Here is a 13,230-nt window from a genome sequence, read left to right on the forward strand (position 1 = left end):
ATTTGAATTTCCCGCCGCTCCTCCCGCCCGCAGACGTCACCAGGAAAACCCTGGAGAACGTCTCTGCACATGGCGGGAGAAGATCGAAGAAAGAAGACCTGTCCCAAGGAGCTGTAGGACCCTGGAGGACAACAGGACAAGGTTAGTGTTTTTTTTTATGTTTTAGGCAAACCTCAGCTTTTTAAATGGTAAATCCACCCCAAGTCAGTCTGTCATAATAAATAGATGGGTTTAGAACAGTCTGCGTTAGGAAGTGGAAAAAATTGGACCTACTGGCAGCATCAACAGATAAACTATTACAGGAGCATTCTAGGAAACAAAGGCTGCTTAATGCCACTGCCAGGTTATAATATCTCATTTGTATTCTGCCCATGGTCACACTTCAAGGAATCAGCACACATTGGGGATGTCCTAAATTTTTATAATGAATTCCATAAAACCTGAAACCTCCTATAGCTGATCTCTTCCTAAACTGATGACTTCCGCCGGGTCTCATACCACACACAAAGAATTATGGTCTGGGGTAAAGGGAAGCCAATCAGAAAGCAGTCTCACTGATCTAAGGCCAGGTAAGTTGATTGTGATTGGCTGGAGATTGCCCAATGCTGACCACACCTAACTGCTAGAAAAAGATTTTTCATAATAAAAGGACAAGATCAGCGGTTTAATTATTATTTGTAATTTATTATAAATAATTAATTGTTTAAGGATTGGCTTTCCATGTAGTGTGGATGATTTTAGAATTCCCCAATCAGATGCTGTGGGTCATTTTTTTTTTTACCCTTCGTGACTAGAACATTAGAGGCTGCAATGCGCAGCAACATATAACACGACATGCTTGTGTAGCTCTGCGTGTTCTTGCAGCTGATAAATAACGAAATCATCAATTTCAATATGGAGACCTTGAAGATGTCTTGTCTGTATATGCTATCTAAAAGCGTCAAGTGGTACTGAAGTCTAACAGCTTGCTTCAAGTCATAATCAGTTTTTTCTGCAATATTCATCCTGAATATTTGGGATTTTCTATTATGTTGGAACTATTTGGGGTTTTAAATGGTATGTGAAAGCTTTTTGTACACAATCCTTACACCTGTGTCATCCTTTCTCCCTTGGACAATATCCTAATCGTTCTTTCACAACTTTTCTGCCTCCCTTTTGAAGCTGCCACTTCTGCCAATATGTCACCCCTATTCTCTCTTGCCATCATACACTATGCAAGGATAAAGCAGCTGCCAACTTTAATAGGGAAATGTTGTTAGGCGCCCTCTGGAGGCAGATGAGACAACAACTACCTGCAGTAACATCGCCACACTACAGGATCCGGCCTTTTTTCAGCAACCACCAGGCTATTTTTGGGTGGTTATGGATGAGTTGGGTCACAATACAGGGGCCACCACCCATCTACAATTTCTTCCCACCCAGCCTAAAATAATGTATGGGTCGAGCACTGATTAGTATAATAATAGTGTTTTTTATAGCCCCAACATAATATGCAGCACTGTACATTAAATAGGGGTTGCAAATGACAGATGTAAGTATGCGTTATTGCAGAAGGGACATGTCCTGTCCACTTCTGCAACAATGACTTACACAATCTCAGATTATGCAGAAAAAGGTTGGCTTCGCCTTTTTTACAAAATATTCAATGGCGGATTAAGAAACAGAAAATTGTGAAATCTGGTCATAATTTTATTAAAAAGCATTAACATATCTTACAAAGTGTGCAAAACAAAAACTGAATTCATGATTAATTGCACTAAGCCACATGCAGATTCTTACACTCCAAAATCTACCTAAAAAGTTCTCTGACAGCGGGAGCCTTTAAAATGTCTCTGCTCACACCGGCTTCTGGTGAAATGCCTTGTGTGTTACTTTCACTTTTTCACCATAATGAAAGGGGCGCGGCTGGTCAACAATCTATGGCCTTCAGCATATTAACTTTTGCAGGAGAGCTGCATGATTCCTGAGCCTTGACCTGATTTTAGGACTGGATAAGGGAGTCAGGTGCTGCTAAAAAGCCGAAAGAGTATCCTTGGCACCCTCTTCAGTAAAGGCCCATGCTCTCCTGCAGCAATTAAAGACAACCTGTCACCTTGCCAATTATAGCTGACCCTTATCTGTTGAAGCCACCACAGAATACATGCTGCGTCCATATGGGAACAGATCATGTGACCTATTCCCAATAAGCAATGATCCAGTGGCTAGTCACTAGGTCATATGATTAGGGGGGGGGTGTGTGATTTTAGGGATGTGTTAGCTATTGTTAACCTTAAGCCCTAACACCAATTGACATTTTGTCGGTTGTAACAGAGAAAGTAGCAGCGGGGGAGTGCTGGAGAGATGAATAAATACAGAACCTGGGTTGACTACAAATGAGCGAGGTGACAAGTGTCTCTTTACAGTGAAATCCTGCACTATTTCTATTCTCCTTTTTAATGCCGCTGATGGTTTTAAATAACTGAACAGCAACTTACCCTGGGAAATCTTTTTAAAAACAGAAAGCTTTGATCAGCAAAGTTGACTTCACACACCACATGGCGGGCTACAATCCACATCGGTCTGTCCAGCGGGCCTGGAGGTGCAAGTTGTCGTACATCCATGGCTTGCAGGACGGGGCTACAGAAGCAATCTGGGGCTGTCAGAGCTCTAGACACAGTCTGGCATGATATTAGTGGTTGCTTTGTCAATGTTAGTATGTGCTATTTTAGTGTGACATTGACAAACGGGGCATCATGGGTTAGGCTGAAAACGGGGCAGTAAATGTTAAAAATGAATAGATGAAAGTTCTGACAGTGGCTAGATGTTCCCGAAGCCTCCGGCTTGCCGTACAATACTGCTGCGGCTCGTTCTATAGGAAGCAGAGGACGTTCATACAACAAAATGTCTTCATCTCCGTTCACTCATCGCAATTTGTGGCAGAAAAAAAAGAAACCTTCCTGGATGTTTCCGATCGTCAGGAAAGAAAAACTTAATGGATGGAAAAAGATTCTCAAAAGCACAATAGTCAAACGATGAATTCATTTCAAAGATAAAACTTTCATCAGAAAGTAAGCGTCAGTTTGCGGCGACTTCCAGATGAACAACAAAGATGCTCCCAAGAAAAGTCCCATCGTCTGTCTGCTAACCGTCTCAGAGCTTGTCGTCTGTCATTTCCAAAAACTGTGCATACACATCCCTCGTGCATTCTCCTTTCTGGTTGAACTGGAATTTGTAGTAGCTGCCGTCCGCACAGATTGCTGAAAAAGATGGGAGATATCAGTGCGCAGCCTGTGGGACAGAAAAAGAGACTGCCGCTGCCGGGCTACCTCATCGGGGGGGGGGGACAGAGAAAGTGTCGCTGCCGGGCAACTGGCTCGGGGACAGAGAGAGTGCCGCGCCACTCACTGGCTAGGGGATAAAGTTCCACTACCTGACAACTGACCTCTGCATAAGTCTGCTGCTCAAATATCACCCAGGAAAGAAAAATGTTTTTTTCTAAAACAGCTGAGATTCTCTTCCCTAGATTGACATTACCTATAACAGAGTTCGGCTCGGTTCCAAAGGCACAAATACAAGGCGATCCAGAGGGGACCTGAAACTTGGAGAAACTCCATTTGGAGCTGAAGTACTTCGGAAGGAAACTGGCAGATGCCAAACTGTGTGAAAAGTTAAAAAGGTGTAAGAAACATTGTTAAATAACATTGATTTATTCATCTAATTATCATCCCGCATTGGTATCAAAACCATTCACACTGCTCTGTATTACCAGAGGACCACTAAGAAATCTATCACGCCAAAACCTGGGATAGCGAGACACAGAATGGATGTTCTAAGTGAATATATTCAGTTATGAAGATGGCATGTTAATAACTGCATGCTCCCTCTTGTACCTGACAGAAAACAACTATTGGACAGCAGAGAGCACACTATGATGTAAAGCTATTTCACACCCATTTGTAAAAAAAAATAAAAAAAAATATTTTCACATCTCAGTAGAGCACGGAGTGGACCCCCCCCCCCCCCCCCCATAATCCATAGGCAAAGTACAGAATCAAGTGCCCCCCTTTATCTACATCATGTACACATACAAGAAGCCCCCCACATACTACGTAGGCAAAATGAGTGCCCCCATACTCCATGTACAGAATCAAGTGCCCACTTTCCTACTCCATGTACAGAGATCAGTCCCCCCTCATAAGCCATGTACAAAGTGGAGCTCTCCCGGTACCTGGATTGTTTATTTCTCTTTGGATCTTCTGCTGCAAAGATGTGCACTGTCCCATGATCACTGGACACACAGATCAAAGAGGCGTCCTCGTTGAAGTTAATGCTGTAAAACACAGGAGGTAGAGTCAGACAGCTTCGTATTACACCCTCACCTGCTGTGCATAAAAAATACGCAGATATAATAAAAGATGTCTTGTGAGATGCCAAATATATACAGGAATACAACACAGAGGCTGGATGAGTTTGGTATAACGAGAAGCAAATCCTCACCAGTAAATATTTGCAGCTTGCGATCCTCTCCGCAGCTCCTGGATTAAATGTCCGGATGTTGTGTCAAATATCCGGATAAGGGTTCCCTGCAGGAAGAAGACAAGTCAAGTGATTAAATCCACTACTATTCTAGTGTGGTCACATGACCCCGGCACAGCTCTCTCCCTGCTGGACACAGCTTCAAGTAAATATATAAATTCAATACAAGAAAAGACCTGCCAGGGTCTCAGGAACCAGAGAGGACAAAACAGACCAGGCCCCTTTCACTCAAAAAGAATGATCAAATCTGGAGATGGTTTTGGTCCATGGGACTTCTCTTAGACAGGAGGTGATCAGTAAAGGGAGGAGTCAGTTACAACAAACAGCAAAAATTATTTCCCAGCTACCATATCTCCCCCCCTTAAATCATTTACTCCTTTCACAATGCATATCATTATTCCAGAAGTATTCTGCTTTAATGAATTTTCCTATGCTTCTCCATCAACGTTTATTGCTGCAAAGAATGGCACTGTAATGTGATGTGCGACAATTGTGATGCCACTGAAACAAAAACTCATTTAACACCCCCATCTTCCTGCCACTCCTTGCAGGTACATAGGAAACTGGACACTCTGAGGATTTGGAATCCCTAGCTTTCTTGGAATCACACGAGGTCCATCAACATTATTGACACCTACACAAATTGATGGAAGCTGCTGTGTTTTTTTTTCCTCTTGCAAAAAATGTATTCCTTCATTGCCTTTGCTGAACATTTTTTTATATAATTAGTGTGGGTGGAGGATTTACCACTAGATCGACCATCTATTATCATCATCATCATTAGACGGTAACCATAATGGTGCTCTGACCTTCTCTGAAGCAGTAGCGATTCTGGTCCCTTGTAGGTTGAGAGCGATGCAGCTCAGCACTCCCTCATGGGCCGGGATATCAACGGGAGGTTTTTCAGTGCTGGCCAGGTCTACAATCTGCACGTGGCCGGTGTGCGCCCCGGGAAAAGCCAGGAATGAGTTGTTGCTGTTCGGACACAGGACACACAGGCCTGCCAAGTAGAGCAGAGCAAATAAAGTGAGAGATACAACCATATTTCCTATTATTATTTCAAAGGATGACAGGTACTCTAAATACAGATTCCCACGTTTGTACCATGACAATGCTGTGTTACCTGGAACTGGCTCCACCCAATGAACCCTCCAGAAACAACAACATTATAAAGCGTTCCTCTAGCGAGAACTTTATTATTGTATGAAAAGGGAATAGAAGTTCCCATCTTTTCAAAGTGAGAGAAGTGGTTCTCTGTACACTGGGAGCAGCCTCTTTCGGCTGCATATAGTGCAAACCAGCTCCCTTCCCCCCCTAACTCAAAACAATAGGCTTACAACCAGCAGTCAAATTAGAACACTCAGTGCTAAACAGGCTGACTTGTTGTCAAGGCATAGAATGGTGAGCATTCTCACCCCAGGATACCCATCAGCCAATGAAATCTAACTGCTGTATACTTTATTAACTACCTTTTTATAGTAGATATGACACAGAGAAAGTTATTAGTACAGTTCAACATAGGCAGCAGGTAAAGGCCAAGCTGATGTAGTTCCCCTTGCCAAGCAATGAGCATTCTCAAAGTGGATTCTTGAAGACTCAGTTCGGCCAAACAGACTTAGAACTGAACTGGGGCAAATATTAAAGACATTACTAGCAAAACCTGTAAATGAGAAAAGATGGCAGCCCCATGACCATTTATTTACTTTTCTAACATATCAACCCTGCACTAAGGAGACTATAATAAATTGCTAACTTTTACAATCCCTTCCCATCCCTCTAAATACATAGAATGCACACATTACAAAAAAAAACATTCTCTCCCTCAATGGCCTTGTCAGTCCTCAGTATTATTATACAGTATTTATATGACGCCAACATATTACACAGCGCTGTACAAAGTCTATAGTCATGTCACTAGCTGTCGGTCAAAGGAGCTCACAATCTAAGGTCCCTACCATAGTCATATGTCATTACCACAGTCTAAGGTCTATTTTAAGCCATTAAAGCCAATAACCTAACTGCATGTTTTTGGAATGTGGGAAGAACCAGAGTACTCAAAGGAAAACCTATGCAAACACAAGGAGAACCTGAAAACTCCATGCAGATAGTGTCCTGGCCGAGATTTGAACCTGGGACCTAGCGCTGTAAAGGCAAGAGTGCTAAGCCCTGAACCACCATGCTCCCCAGTACACATCGTTACCTTATGGCACCATAACACTGAACAGTTACCTTTAGGGTTGTAGCAGGTTTCGAAGACGTGCAGCTGATGGGGGTTGTGTGTGAAGGTGAACACTTTGATCATGGAGTCCAGGACCACCACAATCCTGCAACACATAATATGGAATCACTGCAGGAGCAGAGCAGAGCAAACAAATCTAAAGGGGTATCATTAGCATCTACAGAAACTATTCAGTGATAGAATGCAAACCAGCCACCTGGATTCTCTGCACTGCATTTTGGTGCAGATTAGAAACTCATCCACCAAAGCTTCCTTTCTGCAAGTCCCCCCTACATTGCATGAACCAGGGCCATTAATAACAATGACACCCGAATGAACCCTCCTTCCTCTAGCACCTTCTAATGGTTGCCAATCATAAAGCAGAACATTCGCTCAAAAGGCTGTCCAGTTCACAAATCCTGCCGCACAGCATTATTCTCCCACCATATTCCCCAGTCCATAAAACCTGAGCCATGCCGTACAGCACAAAAAAAGTTACCTGTCCCTGCGCAGCTTGACAGCTTTAACCTCTGTGGAAAATTCTATTTCAATCACAGTCTTCTTCTTCAGATCATCCCAAATCATTACTGGAAAGGAGGAACAAACAGAGTAGATGTAACACATCGCTTTTGGCAAAAATAAACTTATGTAGCCAGTATGGACACATAAAGGGAAACTCCAATATATTTTAGTTATATTATTGCAGCTTTGGATGGGACTTTTCTTTTTTTTAACATACCTGTTTACATAAATGTGTGGAGTGGCCACTAGGGGGAGATTTGTAATTTAATGCATTTAACAAGAAAACCCTGAGCATTACCTGCCAAGATTAAATCTCCCAACCGTATCAAGATAAATCACATTGATCAGACATCTGACTAATAGACCGGGGTCTTTAATTCCTCATACATCCCCCTATGCACCTTCAAATCTTTCAAAGGAAATACAGATTTGCTGCTAGTATTTGAAAGATTTCTGCAGCTCATCTCAATCCCAATTTTGTGCAAAAAATGTAGAACTATAAACGGTGCTAACAAGGACGCAGTAAAGAGGTGTCACCTTTGTTGGGAGGGTATTTCGGCTTCTTCCCTCCCCCAACCAGAGCGAGATAGTTACAGCGGAATAACATCTCCACGTAGCCGACTCCACCTTCTAGAAATTCTGCAGGGAACAGAAAAAAAAAACAGCAAGGCCATAAAATGGATTTACGAGGAGTCAGAATGACCTTCGCCCGCAATCTGTTGAATAAAACCAGAAGAATCAATAAAATGACTGAAGATGAAAATGTAGGTTCCAGTCTGTGAAGTCACTTTAAAGGGGGCCTCTTCTCAGTGTGGAGACCAATCACCTGTAAGGTAACGTGCAGCCTGCATGCTTAACCCCTTCCTGTCTGCAATGGATTCACATTCTTCATCAGGAATTCCCAGCTCACCTCACCCATCCGGGGCAATAATGGCCGTTTCTGAGAATTGACTGCACATGCCCCAGGTCAGTGAAGCCCCATACAACCATTCCACCTGCAGCGACTCCCACAAAGCAGCACAGTACCCAGCTTCCTGTCAGATCACAATGGTGGAGCAGAGCCAAGGGAACTCCTATCCTCCTCCTCTTACATTTTGACATGAGTCCGCCCTCACCAATTGGGGGCGCTGCTCTACAGGAGATCAGGTGAGCACATGGCAGGAGGATCTTTGTGCTAGGGGTGATTTCCATTCTAGGCAGCAAATTTAAAAGTAAAACTTTAGCTCCATTCCAAGCACCTAATTTGGGTACTTCCTGTCATAGAGTGACAACGCTCTGTCCTCATCTTCCAGATGTGCTCCTGTGTTGTATTCCCCATCTGAAGACCATGTGACAGGGTGACAAGTAGCCAACGCTACATAAGGCAGACATGGCCCACTGTTGTCACCTTTAAGAAACCTGCCATTGCTGCAGTCTGTGTACACAGGAAGTATATGTAATGAGGCTAAAGGAATTCAGAGGCACTTAGGATGTAAAAAGCAGATTTTATACACCAATAAATTAAAATTCATCCAACAAGGGTTCACATTTCACTTTAAGTATATGTACAGGATGGACGGCAGCAAAGACCCTGCACAGATGTGATTCAGTGGAGCTTTACCTTGCTTCTCCTTTTCTTTCAGCGGATCGGTGTTATAAACCCGAAATCCATTCTCCATTCCGCATGCAAAGCACCCTGTGGGGAAAACAAATAGATTCAATATGACGCAGCACGCAATGATTTTATTATACATCGAAATAGAAACTGTCTGTGTTACCCTAAAACACTCCCATCCTATCCCAGATTTGTATCCACGCTGGTCACTAATAATGAGGGTTGATGGAGTTCTTACAAAAACTTTGAGGGGTGTCGCTGTAGGAGGGGTATAATATCAGAGTGGGTGTGTCCAGAAGGGGTCATCATAGCTGTGCATCAATAATAGACAGGATTTATATAGCACCAACATATAAAGCAGCTCTGTAATAGGGGTTGTAAATGGCAGACAGATACAGACAGTGACACAGGAGGAGGAGAGGACCCTGCCCCAAAGAGCTTACAATCTAAGAGGTGGAGAAGAGGCATACAATAGAAGGGGGCTCCCTCCGGATCATGTCCCTAGCTGGTATGCAGGAACTGGGGTCTCTGGGAATCAGCACAACCATGCTATATCTGGTGGGAGGGAGAGATAGAGGGCGAGATGGATTTCTAAAAGCACGATCTGCCCTTCCTGACACAAGATATCCCCTCACCGTCACTGACCGCAATCAGCTCCATAACAGGATACCTGCGTTAGATCAAATGACACGATCAATAAAGTTGTCTTTGTTGACAGTCACACCCCACAGGTGCGAAAAAAAACAACCCAACATTGTGAAAGTGACTATAACTGGGTTAGGAAGATATAATTAAAGATGACCTGTCACCTGATATAAAGACCCTCTAATGTTATTCTAAGTGAATGAGATGCCACTAACAGAAAATATGAATCACGGTACACACACATTTATGAGGACATAAAGAAGGATTTACTAGCGTTGGCAAACTTGCTGGGTCTCAGGGACATTCACCTCGGTGTCACTGCCTGCTGTTCTTTTGGAAATGGACAGTGACACCCAACACTGATCCCTTAATACCCCCTCTTATCTCATACACAGCCAGCCTGAGGTCTGGTCAGTATGAGTATCCTATGTATGATCTCCAATGAAAAACACTGACCAGGCTCAGAGAGCCCAGGTATAGGTCCCTGGAGGAGGAGTCACTGTGCTGAGGGGGGTCATCAGGGGTCAGAGGTCATATTCCTCAGAAAGATCACATGTGTAGGTTGTGCCACACTGATTGGGTGTATTGGGGTCCAATCAAATCAGCGTAAAAACACCACACAATAAACAATTGTACGCAACCACAAACTCCCCACCATAACATTGTATCATCACTGCAAGCCTTGTACCCCAAACTGATACACCCCGCAAAATGAATATCCCATATGACCCTCCAAATTATTACACCCACCAAAGGAGGTGGCCTCCATACACCCCCTAAGAAAGATACCCCAGCCCTTAGAACACCCTCAAAAAAAGGATATCCCACCTAATTAGACCCACCAACTTATTACACCCCTAAAGAAAATTATCCCATTCCATTTACCCCCCAATTATTACATCCAAAACCATGACCCCACCTCCCCCCACCTAAATATTACAACAACAAAAAAAGGTCCCACCTCATATGACCCTTTAAATGATTACACCTCCTTTCCAAATATTACACCCTTAAAAAGATACCCCACCCCTAAAGACACCCAAACTAACACCTCACAAGGAAGTATATTGCACCCTATATGATGCCCATAATATACACTGTTAAAAGGAGTATATCACCCATATGACACAAAAATGATCACCCTGGCCCCCTGCAGGAGATCCCTTCCGATACCCCCCCCCCTCCAAAATTTTACACCCCAAGGAATAATAACCTAATATCGCAAATCATGCCCCCCCCCCACCACCCAAAATTATCACAACCCAAAGTATATCTCACCCCATATAAACCCTCCAATATTTATACACCCCAAAGTAAGATATTCTACCCCATATTACCCCCCCCCCCAAATGTTGGAGATACTATTCCATGTTACCCATTATTACACCCCACCCCCAAAGATATTCTACCCCATAATACCCACCCTCCAAATGTTGGATATACCATCCCACGTTACCCATTATAACACCCCAAAAGAAAGATATTCTACCCCATATTACCCCCCCCAAATGTTGGATATACCATCCCATGTTACCAATTATTAACCCCCCCCAAGAAAGATATTCTACCCCATATTACTCCTCCCCCTAAATGTTGGATATACCATCCCACGTTACCCATTAATACACCCCCCCCCACAAAGATATTCTACCCCATATTACCCCCCCCCCCCACCAAATTTTGGATATACCATTCCATGTTACCCATTATTACACCACCCCAAAGATATTCTACCCCATATTACCCCGCAAATGTTGGATATACCATCCCAGGTTATCCATTATTAAACCCCCAAAGATAGATATTCTGCCCTATATCTCTATAGGGGACAAACCCTGTAAAGCCCCCCCCACTGGTGACCCCACACACTTCCTACAGGCCTGCAGTCACTCCCCTTATTACCCCATTCATTACACCACACCCATTACCCCTCTCCTCCCCATGAACTCTTTATTCTGCCCACAGAATTCTTACACCCTCTTCACCCACTTGTTGCACCTCTGTCACAGATTATCTTGGATCGCTGTTACCGTTTGGTATCCCACCTGTGTAAGCTAGAATACCGCCCGGTATTTCCTAAGCATGAAGTACGTTATCGCCGGGTGTCACTCACCGTGGTCCTGATTGAAGCCGGCGTAGAGGAGGCCATTGCCGTGCGGGTTAGAGGGCAGCAGGTTCATGGTGTCGGGTATCCAGGGCCCGGGTACAGCCGGTTACCTCATAACCGGGACCCCCTTCTGCTGACAGAGCCAAGACCGCTTCCGGCTTCCGCCGCCCTGTATTAGTCACGTGACCTACCCAGAAGAGCGCCGAGCGAACACACACACACTCCCTGTCACGTGACATGGACTGGGGCAGATAGCCGGCAGGTACGCCCCTTCCGTCACGTGACCCGGCCAGACTCAGAGCGCCGATGTTATCGAGCAGTTTTAGTAGCAGGGTTGTCACAATGAGGGAAGGTAGTCAGAGGTTATTTCTTCTCAGTGAACCACAGAGAGCTGAATGAACAGAGACAGGGAAGCTGACTTGTTTTAAGAATCAAACAGCAGTGGTATTATTTTATAGTAACTAACCCCTAACAAGGATTTGTTTAAAAGGTACCTTAACTGACTAGATGCTTGTTGTTTTATGTGTTGGATGAGGGATCAAGATGATATCCATAGAGATGGCATTGTTCAATCTTGGTGGCTGATAGCATTCTAAAGGGACAGGATAAATAATAATAAATTCTTTGATCTATGATGACAGATTCATTTTAAACCATATGAGAACTTGAGAAAAGAAGAAACAGATAAAATCTGATTGGCTGCTGCAGGAAACATTATTATTCTGCAGGTTTGGGTCTATGGCAGAGCTGGGAGACGCTTGGGCCTTTCATAATATTAGCAGAAACGGGGAATGTTCTCACCATGTGTCATGTGCTAATAATACCATGCACCCTATATACAACTATGAGAACCAGAATCTCTGATGATATGAGTGTCCTGTCACTCATAAATCAGGCTCCTTACCTGATACCTAAGGTGATGACTTACCAGCATGCTGCTGCTCCTTCACTGTCCAATCAGAACGCTGGGAGGTGACACCTCTTTATATTTTACCTGTAGTAGAGAAAGTGTTTACACCCTCCTCATGTCTGATGAGCGGGAAGACAAAGGTTTCAAATTATTTGTCAGATAACACAGAACATGGCAGCAATGTGTTTGGGGGTTTCACGTAAAGCTGGCACTTGGAGTGTTTTAGGAGGAACAGATAATTGGGCCTCTAGAGGGGTCCTATGTGTAGAAGATCCCCCCAGGGTCCCACACCCTGCCCACTCCATATATGAAGAGTTCTGACACAAAGAGCAAAGCGCACATTTGCATTGGTCAGGGGTTAGCATTGGTATAGAGAACACTCTGGATTCAGGGGACCCTGGAGCATACACAGAGAGATGCTTGTGTAGCCCTGTTATGGGGGGGTAATGTAAATGGCTCCCTCAAAACAAGCTATGGCGCTAACCTGTAGATAACAGAGAGGATCCTGAGCCTTCGCTATGTGGGAGTGAGGATACTAATAAAGTTGGCAGTGCCTCCACCCAGGACAGGGTCTCTGTTAGCAGAGGGGCTCCCTTCCTGGGACATTAACCAGAAATAATAACAGCAATATAAAACAACATCTGATGAACCACTACACCCAGCATGCAACATTAACCATTGCAGCTAAATGAACACACAGGTTGGAGTATTTGTAAGCT

The 13,230-nt window shown here is 43.9% G+C and overlaps 1 protein-coding gene across 1 annotated transcript; it reads right to left on the reverse strand.

The window, feature by feature from the left end:
• Window positions 1-1,668: 1,668 nt before the first annotated feature.
• WDR45B (WD repeat domain 45B) lies at window positions 1,669-11,819 on the reverse strand. Its single transcript, XM_072403308.1, has 10 exons — window positions 11,608-11,819; window positions 8,856-8,930; window positions 7,793-7,894; window positions 7,233-7,320; window positions 6,745-6,839; window positions 5,325-5,515; window positions 4,477-4,562; window positions 4,208-4,309; window positions 3,514-3,635; window positions 1,669-3,236 (listed from the first exon to the last, which is right to left on the reverse strand). The coding sequence occupies exons 1-10, from the start codon at window positions 11,672-11,674 to the stop codon at window positions 3,130-3,132; spliced, it is 1,035 nt and encodes a 344-aa protein (XP_072259409.1). The 5' UTR covers window positions 11,675-11,819; the 3' UTR covers window positions 1,669-3,129.
• Window positions 11,820-13,230: the final 1,411 nt, after the last annotated feature.

This window comes from Pyxicephalus adspersus, chromosome 3 (assembly GCF_032062135.1).
Source record: "Pyxicephalus adspersus chromosome 3, UCB_Pads_2.0, whole genome shotgun sequence".
In the NCBI taxonomy this organism is placed as follows: domain Eukaryota; kingdom Metazoa; phylum Chordata; class Amphibia; order Anura; family Pyxicephalidae; genus Pyxicephalus; species Pyxicephalus adspersus.

Bases quoted from the DNA above. Each gene is read 5' to 3' on its own strand.
- WDR45B (XM_072403308.1), bottom strand. From the start codon at position 11,674: ATGAACCTGCTGCCCTCTAACCCGCACGGCAATGGCCTCCTCTACGCC. The intron at 7,895-8,855 runs GTAAAGCTCCAC...TGTTCCCTGCAG, and splicing joins GAAAGAAAAGGAGAAGCAAG to AATTTCTAGAAGGTGGAGTC. The intron at 7,321-7,792 runs GTGACACCTCTT...CCTCCTTTCCAG, and splicing joins GAAATACCCTCCCAACAAAG to TAATGATTTGGGATGATCTG.